At 40.1% G+C, this 13,032-nt stretch overlaps 1 protein-coding gene across 5 annotated transcripts in view; it reads left to right on the top strand.

The window, feature by feature from the left end:
• Rgs20 (regulator of G protein signaling 20) overlaps positions 1–13,032 on the top strand; it is an 85,630-nt gene that overhangs the window by 27,009 nt on the left and 45,589 nt on the right. The window contains exon 1 of one of the 5 annotated variants that reach the window (XM_010611107.3): positions 7–49. The exons of 1 other annotated variant lie outside the window; for it this stretch is intronic. Coding sequence is in view for 1 of the 4 variants with exons in the window: in XM_010611105.3 (XP_010609407.1) it covers positions 312–380 (69 nt within the window). In the remaining 3 variants the exon portion in view is untranslated. 3 more of the 5 variants (XM_010611105.3, XM_010611108.3, XM_010611106.3) reach the window with 3 other exon arrangements.

Below are 13,032 nucleotides of genomic sequence, written 5' to 3'. Positions count from 1 at the left end.
CGCACCCACACCCTCGGGGTCTCCTAACGGGTGGAGGAGGGGAGCTAAGGTCGGGGCTCAGGTCTCGCTGCTGGGGGCTTGGGGAGGTGCCCCCTGCCGCCACCGCCGCCAGAGGGAGGCGAGCCCGGGATTGCCCAGCCCGCGCAGGAGGAGGGAGGGGGCGGGGAGCAGGCAGAGCCGGGAAGGAAGAGGAAGCGAGAAGTGGGCGAGAGCGAAGACAGCTTCGGGAAGGGGAAAGCCGAGGAGAGCAATCGCGGGCGTAGTAAGGACTGCACTAGGCATTGTAATAAAATAAGGCACACGCCGGACGCATGCGCACGGCCAACAGAGGCGAGCCGGCCGGAGCTTCTCCTCCGGCTAGTCCGGTGGACGGTGGCATCGTGAGTACCCGGCTTCCTCAATGTCCCCCGTTTTTTCTCTCTCACTCGCCCTGAGGCTTCGGGCTGGGTAGCGACAGGGTCTGGGCTGGCGCGCACGCTCGGTGGAACCCCGGGCTCTCGCAGCCGGAGAGGGTGCGAGTCTGTGGCCCCTTCAGGAGCCCACCCGGGTTCTGTCCGTGCTTATCGGGAAGCGGTGTGGACTGAGGTGTGGCTGTGTCTGAAGAGGGGCGTCGAGCCAAGACCAGTCTCTACCTAGTGCGCCAGGCGCCAGCTCGGTTCCAGCTCTGCTGCCCTGGGTCTATGACAGGCTGGGGGACGCGGCAGCCCAGCCGCTAAAGTGCAGAAAGCTTATCGATCGCCCCTGGCACATTTGGGAACCCCGGGCGAGAGAAGAGGTGGGCGTCCTCACGGGATGGTGAAAAGAACGTGGAAGGGGCCGGGCGTCCGAGGCAGGCCGTTTGAGCGCAGGTGGGAAGGGAAATCGCTGCTCCCGGAGACGCAGCACCTCCCTTTCCGAGACGTGCGGCCCGGGCGGGCCTGAGGAGCAGGCCGGGGAAGCGTGGCCCCGCGCCCGGGTCCTGAAGGAGCAGTTTGGTGTCCACGTTTATCCTGAGACGCTCTTCACACCCCTGGAAGTTGCACGGACAGATTTGTACCTTCAGGTGCCCGCGTCCTGGAGATTTTCTGTGAACAAACCCGGACGCTTGTTCGTCCACACTCTGGGAGCTGCGCTGGGGAAGTTGAAACGAATCTGGGCGTCCGGGCTGCCGCGATCGGAGGTGGCGAGGTGGGCTGCTCGGCGGGACAGAAGTGGGCAACTGAGAGGAGGGTCTCTGTGCGCGGCTGTCCTCCAGCGTTGGCGTAGATGAGGCAAGTCGGGGACGGGGTTAGGCTCTTTTGGTGTGCGCCGCGATACCCCCTGCCCGCTTGCAGGGGGAAATAGTGGGCTGAGGGCTAGAGAGAGCGGTGCATCGGGATAGGGGTGGGAGCTTGGAGGAGAGGTCATTGTGCCTGCACCCTTCTTGCATCTGGAAGAGAGAGAGGTGGTGGGCGTTGCGGGGAGGTTGTGGTTGTGTACCACAACCTGCCCACCCCGTCCCCACCTGTAGAAGGGGCTTTGAGGAGGAAGGGAGCTTCCCAAATTCTCCACCATCCGAGCAGCTTGGGCCAACGAATGATGGCAGCAGCGGGCAGGATATGGTAGGAAGTGTTCAGGGCCAGGCTGGGAGTGAGCAGGTGCTGCCCTACGCCACCCGCGGCAGACAGGATGGAGAAGTGTATATGGTGGTACAAGATTTCTGTCCGCGGGGAGGAGGGCGCTAGAAGGGAAATCTCTGCTGTCTTCCCTTCTCAGCTAGTGTAAGAGGCCAATCCTAAGTGAATCCCAGTCCACACTCCACTAGGTGTCCTGATAGAGTTCTCGAGTTCCCTGTGGCGCCCTCTCGCTGTAGGTATCAGTCATCTGCCCCTGTGTGATTTGGCTTCAATTTACTTCTGGTGGCTTCAAACCATAGAATCAACCAAACAAAGATTCACGTTTAGGAAATGGTTTGACTTCTCCTTGGACTTGCCAAGGACACTTTAAATGAAATGACTATCTTTAAATTCCTTGGTACAATCATGATTTGCAAGTTTGCACTTTACTATTTTTGTTTATTTTATTTTTGCACAAAACCTAATTTTCTGTTGGGTCTCTCTTCCTATGTATCTTCTGTTCATTAAGTAGTATCTTTTGTTTTATATATCGGTAACTCATGCGATAGGCAGTATTATCTAATGGATATTATCTAATGGGATCTTTAGAAGTCAGTTCAAATCTCAAACTGTCTGTGTGACTTTAGGCAAGTTACCTAACTTCTCTGTGTCTTGGGATAAATATAAGTGCCCATTTCATGGTGTAGCTACTGGCATTCAACAGATTAATAGAGTAGAGGTCTTAAAAACTTCCTGGCACCAAATAAAATTTATCCTGAAGATGATAAGTTTGTTCAGTGGACTTCAAAATATAAAAAGAATAGGAATAAAATGTGTGCTTTTGTCTGCTTTAAAGAGTAAGTACAAAGAAATAGCTGTCCATCATCCAAATCAGAAAAACAATAAACATTTTGTATTAATATTTAAATTTAAATACAAAACCTTTTACAGCTGGACCCTTTATATGAGATCCATAAAAGCTTTAAAGAGCATTTGAAGGAAACTGTCTCCAACCTTCGAAAAAAAGAGTTCACTTTTCAGAACAGATACTTTTTTTAATTCATTGTTTATTGGCTTAGGACTCGGAATTTAGCTCAGTGGCATTGCACCTGCCTACCAAGTACAAGGTCCTGAGTCTGATCCCTGGTACTCCCCCCAAAAAAGTTTATTGGTACATTTTAGGTGTACAATATGATAACATTCATCATTGGGAATTTGTACCTTTACGTGATATATCTTGGTTCTTATTTTCCCCCATTCCTCTGCCCTCCCTTCAATCCCTCCACCCCTTCCTATTTACAAAGGCTTTATTTCCATTTTTTCCTTTTTTTATATTTATTCCCTTCTTTTCTATTCTCTACCCCTCCCACTTCCCCTTCCCCGTTGCACCTTTTCTTCCTATTTCACATTATCTATTCTACATTTTGATCCTTATTTACACTTTCAATTTCTCACACTAGAGTATTTGGTATTTACACATGTGTCCTATGTATTTCACTTAAGAGTGTGGCCTAAGTGTGCATCCATTTAGCTATGTTTCTGGTTTCTCTTTTGTTGTTGTTGTTGTTATTACCGGGGATCATACTCAGGACCTTGCACTTGTGAGGCAGGTGTGGTGCCGCTGAGCTAACAGTTTCTCATTCTTTATGGCTGAGTAGTACTCCATTTTATTTTTAAAAACACACATTTTCTTTATCCAGTCTCCAGTTGATGGGCAATTGGTCTGTTTCCAAGTTTTAACTATTACAAATGCACATGATATAAAACATGGTTGTACATATATCACTGCGGTACAATGCTTTTAGTTCTTTTGGGAAGATACCCAGCAGAGGAATAGCTGGGTCAAATAGGATTTCTAATCCTAGTTCTTTGAGGTATCTCCTCACTGATTTCCACAGTGGCTGCATCAGTCTGCACTCTCACCAACAGTGGAGAAAGGTTCCTTCCCTTTCACACACAGCCCTGCCAGCATTTGTTATTGGCATATTTCTTGACAGCAGACATCCTTTTTGGGGGTGAGATGGAATCTCAGTGTTGTTTCCGTTTGCATCCCTCAAATGACCGTGATGTTGAACACTTTTTTCATATGACAAAACAGATACATTTTAAAAGCACAAGTTAAAAAAGACTGGGGAAGTGTCTCTGTGCTAAAACACACCCCTCCCCGTGCTAAAGCATCTTACCTGACATGCTCCAGGCTCTAGGTTCAGTCCTCAGGGGCCCTGGGTTGGAGGTGAGGGGAAGGAAAATAAATGCTATAGACTGCTCTGTGGAAAGACATAGTGCACGTGGACATAATATTTACAAAAATTCAGTATCTTCACTGAAATACTGCACTGAGTCCATTTTATTTAAGAGAATCTACAAAATTTTGCTTGGGAAGTAGAGGGACTAATTTCTCTGAGAGTGTTGTAAACATTTCTCCATAACAATGTTTATTGTATCGGAAATATGGAGTGATGACGATTGGAAGACTTACTCTACCCTGTACATTTTGCAGATGAGAAAACATTCAAATTAAAGGACCAGCTCAGGAGGGGCTAAAATAAGATTAGAATTACACGTGCCTCATTGCACAGGGCTCTTACATACCACTGCAGCGATTTCCTATTTTCTGCCAGCTTGTGAACCTTTCATGAATAGGGCACCAGAAGGTCTGTATAAGGAAAAAATATACAACCATGTGTTGCAGGCAGTAGTGGTATGGTTGCTGTTGTCCAAAGCTTTGTTGTGGCCCTTCACTGAATTAGACATGACCACATGGTTTGCCTCAGGTAAGCTGAGGTCACAGATAAAGCTAAAGGCATGGCTTGAAAATTTAAAGCTTTCTAAAGTATATCCTATTAATCCCTTGAAAAGTTTTATATTACAAATCATTTTAAAACTTTTCTTAAAGCCTTCCTCCTGCTAGCTTTGCTATGAGAAATGCTTTTAGGAAAAGGCTTTCAAAACCACACTGATTTTATTCTTCCAGATTTTGTGGGCTAGAAAGAATGAAGAGGGAAACAAAAATTTAATGCAATATTAAATTATTACAAATTTAATGCCATAAGCTAGTTAATGGTTTCATTTCAGGCTTTGGATTATCACTTCCTAAAATCTTGTCCATTGCTGCATGTGGCAATCCAATGACATTTATCTTCCATGAATGGTGCAGATTGTAGGTTATAGATCTAGCCCTCACATGAACAGTTTAGGAATTATATGGCAGAGATTTGTGGGTGAGCATATGGACACAAGTTATTTATAGGAATAGTGTGTTTTCTAGGGAAGGTACTTCTAGGAATTGTGCCTACATCCTGGAAGAAGGAAATTGGTTCTCTCTAGTGTGTGAACTCTATATCTTACTCTTGACTGCATCAGCTACTATAGGTCTTTGAACAGAGATACAGGGTCTTCAGCAGAGAATGACTTCTTCAGCTTGCTTTTGGGCCAGTTTAACAGAACTGAGTTTTGAAATCACACTTGTCAAGTCCAATCCAGGTATGATTAGAATGTGAATCACTGTCCAAATGGGAGTCTTCCAGGTTGGTTCTCAGTGCACCACCAGGTGACTCACCATTTGAGTGTCTATTCAATAAGTACAGTGTCAGTCAGCAATGAATAGGGTTCACTCTGAGTCAGAGCTTACCTTTTAGTACAAGAAGTGTGAGTCACTATCTAGGGCACCATCTGAGATGGTCCCTGGATGTGACCTTGAGCTGCACACTCCAGAGTTTTATACTCGCAGCAGGGAGTTAGTCAGTTCGTGGTACAATTGAATAAGCTCTTACGGAAGCCATTCACAATAAAGTTTGGTACCACTGAGTGCTCAATGTAATATTACCTGATTAGGAATCCATAGACTAGAGTACCTTGATTCTAATCCAGCTGATGATATTTTAGCTAAATTTGCATGGTAATCGTTTGAGAAATATGAATAATATGCTCTGTTGTCCATCCGTGATATTTCACATGAATTACCTCCAAAATTATAGAAGCCAGTTGACTTTTCTGGTTTCAAGTCATTAAGTAAATTTACTGTAAATTGTAAAACCCTTTTTGATATGTATTAGTATTTGGATTTTACACATGGATATCTCACAAAAAGTGACCCAGTCGTCTTACCCTGTCACCTCTGAAGCTAACTGAACAGTCATTCGTGAGAATGCTACAGAACACAAGTTTGTGCTGCTGCTTTAAGGATAACAGTATCTATCCCACCCCCACAATTTGTTTGTTTTGGTGCTGGGAATTGAACCCACGGCCTTGCTTATCCTAAGCAGTGTTGTCTACCACTGAGCTACACATACCAAGTGCTAAATGCTAGGCACTTCTAATCCTTCTAAGTCTGTATGGCTAGAATTGACACAAAAACAAAAAGAATTGTGTAACCTATTCCTTACCCTACCCATGAAAATTACTTTTATGTCTCAGGGTGGGGTATAATGAGATTGAAGGGACTAGTAAATTTCTTAATTTGTGTAAAAATTTCATTGAAAATTAGTGGCAAGTTATTATCCTTGCAAATAAGATACTGTATAAGGGCTTTACCATATACTTTTATTGTTTCTATATGTGTTTTAGTGATAACCTGGTTACTAATTCATATATTTCCTGCTCCATACAAAAGTAAAAATACTTTGGATTTAATAGAGACTTTACATAAAGAGTTAATTCATTCTGGGCTGGGGATTTAGCTCAGTGGTTCCGCTGCCTTCCTTGTAAGCGCAAGGTCCTGAGTTCAATCCCCAGTTAATTCATTCTCATTTATTGTAATTCCTGGCAAATTCAGATTGTTAAAATTCTTTAACAAATTTGACTATTTTTACAACTGAAGCAGAAGTTCTACATAAATGTGCTAGGTTTCAGTGAGGAACAATTAGGTACTATTGTGAGATTCACAATTGCTTTTTACTAAGCATACAAACCTGTTTCCCCAAAAATAAGACCTAACCAGAAAATAATCACCCTTGAAACTAGAGATTAAAAATGCCAACCCCAATCACCTTGCCTTTCCTACCCAAAGCAGCCATTAAATAAGAGAATGATGAGATGTAATCTTCTGCATGAGGCTGGTCATCAGCATGGTAATGACCAGCACTTGAGTTCCAGTTAAGTCTTATTTTCAAGGAAACACAGAACTTAATAAACTTTGCATAAGTGTACCAATATTTAACTGTAGTGGGTCATGGTTTTTAACCTTATCATTATTGATGTTCTGTTGAGTAATTATTTGAGGGAGTGTACTGTCCAGTGTGTGGTAGGCTTTTTAACACCATCCTTGACCTCTTTATCCATTGGATGCCAGTAGTGCCCCTCCCTGGATATTATAACAAAAGAATGTCTACCTTTAGATGTTGTCAGATATTCCATGCGGGACAAAAACATCACTCACATTGATTTGGGTCAAGATACAAAATATTGCCAGGCATGGTGGTGCACACCTGTAATATCAATCCAGCTACGCAGGAGGATTGTAAATTCAAAGCCAGCCTCAGTGAGGCCTTATCTAAAAAATTTTTTTAAAAAGAGAGCCATAGCTTAGATCCCCAATAAGATGATTGTTAGATAGATAGACACATAGATAGATGGATGGGGGTAGATGTCGATTGATAGACAAATGAAATATTTTCAGCTCTTTCACCCTGTAAGACCCAGCCTTGCTTCCTCCCAGACAGCACTCCCATAGGTAACCACTTTTATAGCCTCTCTCACCATATGTCAGCTGTGCCTGTTTTTTAACTTCACATTATACAGAACATACTCTTTGTATCTGATTCATAGTTCTGCATTGTGTTTTTGAGATTCATCCTCGTTGTTGCCTGGACTGATTTTTCATTGTTGTGCAGTGTTCTTTTGTGTGAGTATACCACAGTGCAATTATCAACTGAAAGACTTTGGAGTTGTTGCTCATGTGGAACTATTATTAGTATTGCTAGAATGGGCAGTCTCGCCTTTGTCTTTTGTTGAATTTATTTCCACTGGGTAAAAGCACAGAAGCAATATTGCTGAGTAATAGGTCAGTGTATGCTTAGCTTAGTGGATGCTGCCAGTTGATACTTCTACTTGCAAAGTGTGTATTGCTTCATATGCAGTGAAAAATAAGCCATCAATCTTTATTATTATTTATTTGTAGGAGTTCTGTGCTTGTGTGTGGTACTGAGGATTGAACCCAGGGCTTTCTCACTGAGCTAGATCTCCAGCTCACTTGTTTGTTTGCTTGCCTGTTTCTTATTTGTTTGTTTGTTTGTTTACTTGTAGACAGGGTCCGCTAAGTCATTAATTGCCCTTCCTGGGCCCAGATTTGTAATACCCCACCTCAGCTTCCCAGAGACTGGTATTATAGGTGTGTATCACCACACCTGGCTTGTAGGAGTTCTTTGTATATTTTGAAAGCATGTTGTCAGTCAAAAATGTGCGTATGTTGATAACTATATGCTTTGCAGATGTCTTTTCTGAGTCTGTGGCATATCTGCTAAGCTTTTATCCATTACCTATAACTCATGTTCTGTTGAAAAGTCATGCTTTTTTGAAGGTAACTTCTTTTTTCTTTGGCTGGTTTAAAGTTTTTCTCTTTGTTTTTGGCTTACCATGGTGAACGTAATATGCATAGGTGTGGTTTCATTTGTACTGACCATCTTTTGGGTGCACTGAGTTTCTTGTATCTGTAGATTTATGTCTTTCTCTTTTCTCTTCTTTCTTTTAATTTTAATTTTTATTGGTACATATTTGCAGTACATAGTGAATCTATTCTTGGTGGGGGAATTGGTATATGTACATAATATACCCCCTTTCCTTCCTCCCTCTCCCTACTCCAGGTTTATCTTTCATCAGCTTTGAACATTTTTCTCTCTATCTCTGCCTTTTGTCATGATTTTATTCTCTTTCCCTTTTTCTTTCCTGGGACATATTTTGGAATTTTTTTCCTTTTTCTCTTACTCTCTGCTCTGTTTGGTCCACTTTCTCCTCTCTCTTCTTCTATCTAAATACTTTTTATTGACCTGTGTTTTAATTACTGAGTTTATCTTCTTTTGTGCCTATACTTCTGTCAAACCAAATGGTGAGTTGTTAATATAAGAACATTATTTTTTCTAAATATACTGTGTTCATTTGATTCTTTTAATAAATTTAAATTATAAAATTCCTCGTATTCCCATCAAATTTAACCATTCAATTCTTTTTTACTAAATCCAATATTAAGATTGTGCTCTTATATCTGTTGTTTTTAAATCATTGGTCACATTCTTCTGTCTACATATATAGTACTTTTATTGAATGTGGACACTGTACATAAATAAACTGTGTAGATTCAGGTAGTATCTTCTGTCAGCACAGAATCCTCTGAAGAAGAATCTCTTATCCGGGATAAGGGCCTGGTCATTAAATGCCTAGCAGGTAGGAAATGCCTGGGGGTTGGGTAGAGTTTTTGTTTTGTTTTTTTGGTTTTTTTTTTTTTTTTTTTTTTTTTTTTTTTTTTTTTTTATGGAGCTCACTACGTAGCCCAGGCTGGTCTGGAACTCACAGCGATCCTCCTGCCTCAGCCTCTGGAGTGCTGGGATTAGAAGCGTGCACCACCACACCCAGCTGCTTTGTTTTGGTGTTTGTTTGTTTGTCTGAGACAGAATCTAACTGTCAGCCCAGGCTGACCTTGAACTCCAGTGATCTTGTTGCCTCAGCCTCCTGAGTGCTGGGATTATAAGTAATGCACCACCATATCCAGCCTTATCGTTTCTTTATTTTTTTTCTTTGTTTTTGTTTTTTATTTCTATTATCATTTATTTTTAATGGAACTTAAAAATGAATATTAATTTTTTCTACTTAGAAAATGTAATATACTGTATGTCCTTTAAGTTTTAAAATGTTAGTAGGAAATAAATCTGTTTAATTTTGCAATATTTGTACTTCACACTGCAACTGTTTGAAAAACATGAATATCAGAATGAAGCAGAAATGGCCTCAAATTTTGTCTTTGTTCAGTCCTTTTCTGAGCCTCTGAGTCTGAATGTGTACAGTTGTGATAATAACACTTTTGATAGTAAGTATCCAGCAGAAGGTTCAAAAGAATATTTAGTGACTGGTACATATTATCATTATTCCACCAATATTTATCCATCATTATTTTAAACTCCTGGCCATGGATCATTTTACTTTAAACATTATATTTTTTTGATAATTTTATTTGGTACAATTTCCAAAATTTTTAGCACTCAAAAAACATTCTGAGGAAAGTTGTTTCATGTATGTTTGCCTGTTCTCATAACCTAATGTCTAGGAAAATTCAATTGATAATCTATACTTGGCTAAATATTTATCATTTATAAGTTTTTTAATTACCCCCAAACTGGAGAATACATATAGATAAAATTTGGTTACACAAAGAATTGCATTCAGAATAATCACTCTCAGTAAGATTTGTCTAACTGGGCTGGGGATGTAGCTTAGCAACAGTGCCTGCCTGGCAAGCTCAAGGTGCTGAGTTTCATCGCTGGTACCAAAAAAAAAATTTATCTAACCCCTTTGGGTTATTTACAATAAAGTATTTTTATAAGATATTAACAACAAGAAAACAGTATGAAATATTAGGAAGAGACTAAGAGTATTTTCTAGAAAGACTGCTGGTTAACCTTCACAGAGGAGCATCTGCGTGGGGGATGTATTAATTTTAACATCTCCATGGATTATTTAAGTATAACTCATTTTTGCATTACATTTCCTTTATTTCCTTTTACATCACATTTCTCTTTTATTTTGACTTTGACAATCATTTCTGAAAAAAATATACTGGACTAAAATATGGGAGGATTCAACTATAAATCTGAGGTAAAAATAGTGATCTGGGAGACAGATAAACGCACAGGGCTCTCCAACCTGGGCAAGGAGAAGGATGATTCTTGGTTGTGTCCCAGGGACCATGGACTTCTCTCAGCCTTCAGTTCCTTAATGCAGTGACCACCACCTTCACTGCTCTAACCTTCATATGCTAAGAAGGATTGCATTCCTTACAATTTGTAGCCAAATTTAAGTCAAGGCACAACATTTATAAAGCCCTGTTTCTTAACAATCTGGAATTTATCAAATTCTTCCTAGAGCTAAATTTATGTTTTGTTTTGTTTCAATTTGTTTTATTTTTAGACAACATCTTGCTAGATTTCCCAGGCTGCCTTAAAACCTACAATCCTCCTGCCTCAGCCTCTCAAATAGCTGAGATCACAGGCATATGCCACTGTACCTGGCTTTTAGAATTAAGTTTTTGCTATAGTAACTCACTTCTGGCCCTTTGAATAGCTTGTTAGACTGTGCTGTTCTTTTGGAAAAACTAAATATTTGTTAACTCAATCATACAAATACATTTGGGTTATAAAAAAGGTAAAATTATGCAAAATTAAATAAAGTGGAAAGACTCACCTTGGCCCTGTTGAAAAAAATTAATGAAGGATTTTCTTTATTTGCCTTATCATCCAGTGTTCAAAGTCATGAAGGCGTGAGATCTATATATTCTGAGGTAGAGAATATACTTAAACATATGAAGTCTGTTCTCAAAATCAAGAGACTACATAGAGTTTTTTTTATTGGAAGATATTATTTCTGATCCTTTTTTCCTACACCTTAGTAGTAGGGCTTTCTTCATAGTTCTCTATATATCTAACTCCTTTATATTATATCTTACACAAAAAAGTCACAAATTGCTATGGTTCCATATAACAAATACAAAATACATAACCACTAAATATGTCATTTCTTGAAAATCTCTTGAATTTTAGATCTTTTTTTTATTGTTGTCTACCTAGTTGACACTTCAGCCAGGGGAGTGCAAAACTAAAGTTTAGCAGATTATTTGGTGCAAACTGTTAAAAATCAAAACATTTAGGAACAGAGATTCTCTCACACATTTCCTAAGCACAGCAAATTCAAACATCCCATCAGCTCAGCCTGCAGAGAACATCTTGAAAAAGCTAAGATGGCACTAGAAGAAGTAATGCACTAGAGTTCTATTAGCCTATTCTAATCAACAGCTGACCTGCTGGCAAAGGGACTCCAGAGGCACTTGATGATGGGCATCCAAAAATAGCTTAACTTATCTAATTGTGGCTTGTGCACAGCTGGGGTGTGAAGAGCGAAGTTCTGTGGGCAGTGTAATCCCAAACCTCAAGACAAACATGGAGGATGACCTGGAATGTCAGGTGCATCTATATCTGACTTTTTTCCATTGATTAAAAAACTTGTACCTTAAAATTTCCACAGAAACATTTCAAAAATTAAATGTAAGGTGTGATACATTTGCTCATGTAGACATGGGGAGAAATTGTGCATTTGTTGGAAATTATGAGTGGAGAGAGCGGGTCCTAATAAAGAATTATTTTTAATCCCTCAAATGCTAATGTTTATTTTACATATTTTTCCATTAAGTTTACTGGTACATTTTAGATATACATTACATTGCATTCATCATTGGGATCTTGTACCTTTACATGACATAGCTTGGTTCTTATTTTTTCCCCATTCCTGTGCCCTCCCTTCACCCTCTCCAACCTTCCCTATTTACAAAGACTTTGTTTCCATTTTGGGTTTTTTTGCTTTTCTCATATTTTTTTCTTTTCCCTTCTTACCTTTCTCTTGCCCCTCCCACTTCCCCTATTCCTTTAGACTTCTTCTTTCTATTACACAATATCAATTATATGTTTTAATCCTTATTTACACTTTTGGTTCTTCACACCAGAGAAATTATTTGGTATTTACCCATGTGTCCCATTAATTTCCCTTGAACATATGGCCACAGAGCTGGGCATTTAGCTCAGTGGTACCACACCTGCCTTACAAGCTCAAGGTCATGAATTCGATCCCCAGTACCAAAAAAATAAAAATAAAAAAACGAGTATGGCCTCAAGGTGCATCCAGTTAGCTATAAATCTCTCTAGTTTCTCGCTCTTCATGGCTGAGTAGTACTCTGTTTAATAAAAAACCACATCTTCTTTATCCAGTTGGGTTGATGGGCAATTGGGCTGTTTCCAAGTTTTAGCTATTACAAACTGCTGCTATAAGCATTGGTGAGCTTATAATTCTTTTAATTTAATTTAATTTAATATTAAATTAATTCTTTAATTTAATAAAGCTTTTAATTCTTTTGGGAAGACACCCAGCAGAGGAATAGCTGGGTCAAATGGGACTTCAATCTTAGTTATTTGAGATAGCTCCATATTGATTTCCACAGTGGTTGCACCAGTCTATACTCCCACCAACAATGAAGAAGTGTTCTTTTCTCCCCACAACCCCGCCAGCATTTGTTATTGTTTGATTTCTTGATGACAACCATTCTTTTTGCAGTGAGGTGGAATCTCTGTGTTGTTTTCATCTGCATCTCTCGAATGACCAGTGATGTTGAACATTTTTTCATATATTTATTTGCTGCTTTTACTTCTTTGTCTGAGAAATGTCTGTTCATTTCAGATGCCCATTTTTGAATCGATTCTTTATATTT

The sequence above is a fragment of the Fukomys damarensis genome, unplaced genomic scaffold (genome assembly GCF_012274545.1).
Source record: "Fukomys damarensis isolate Sample0158 unplaced genomic scaffold, DMR_v1.0_HiC HiC_scaffold_5, whole genome shotgun sequence".
NCBI classification, from domain to species: Eukaryota; Metazoa; Chordata; class Mammalia; order Rodentia; family Bathyergidae; genus Fukomys; species Fukomys damarensis.
Note: the sequence above shows the minus strand (reverse complement) of the source record. Positions and strands in the feature narration are given on the sequence as shown.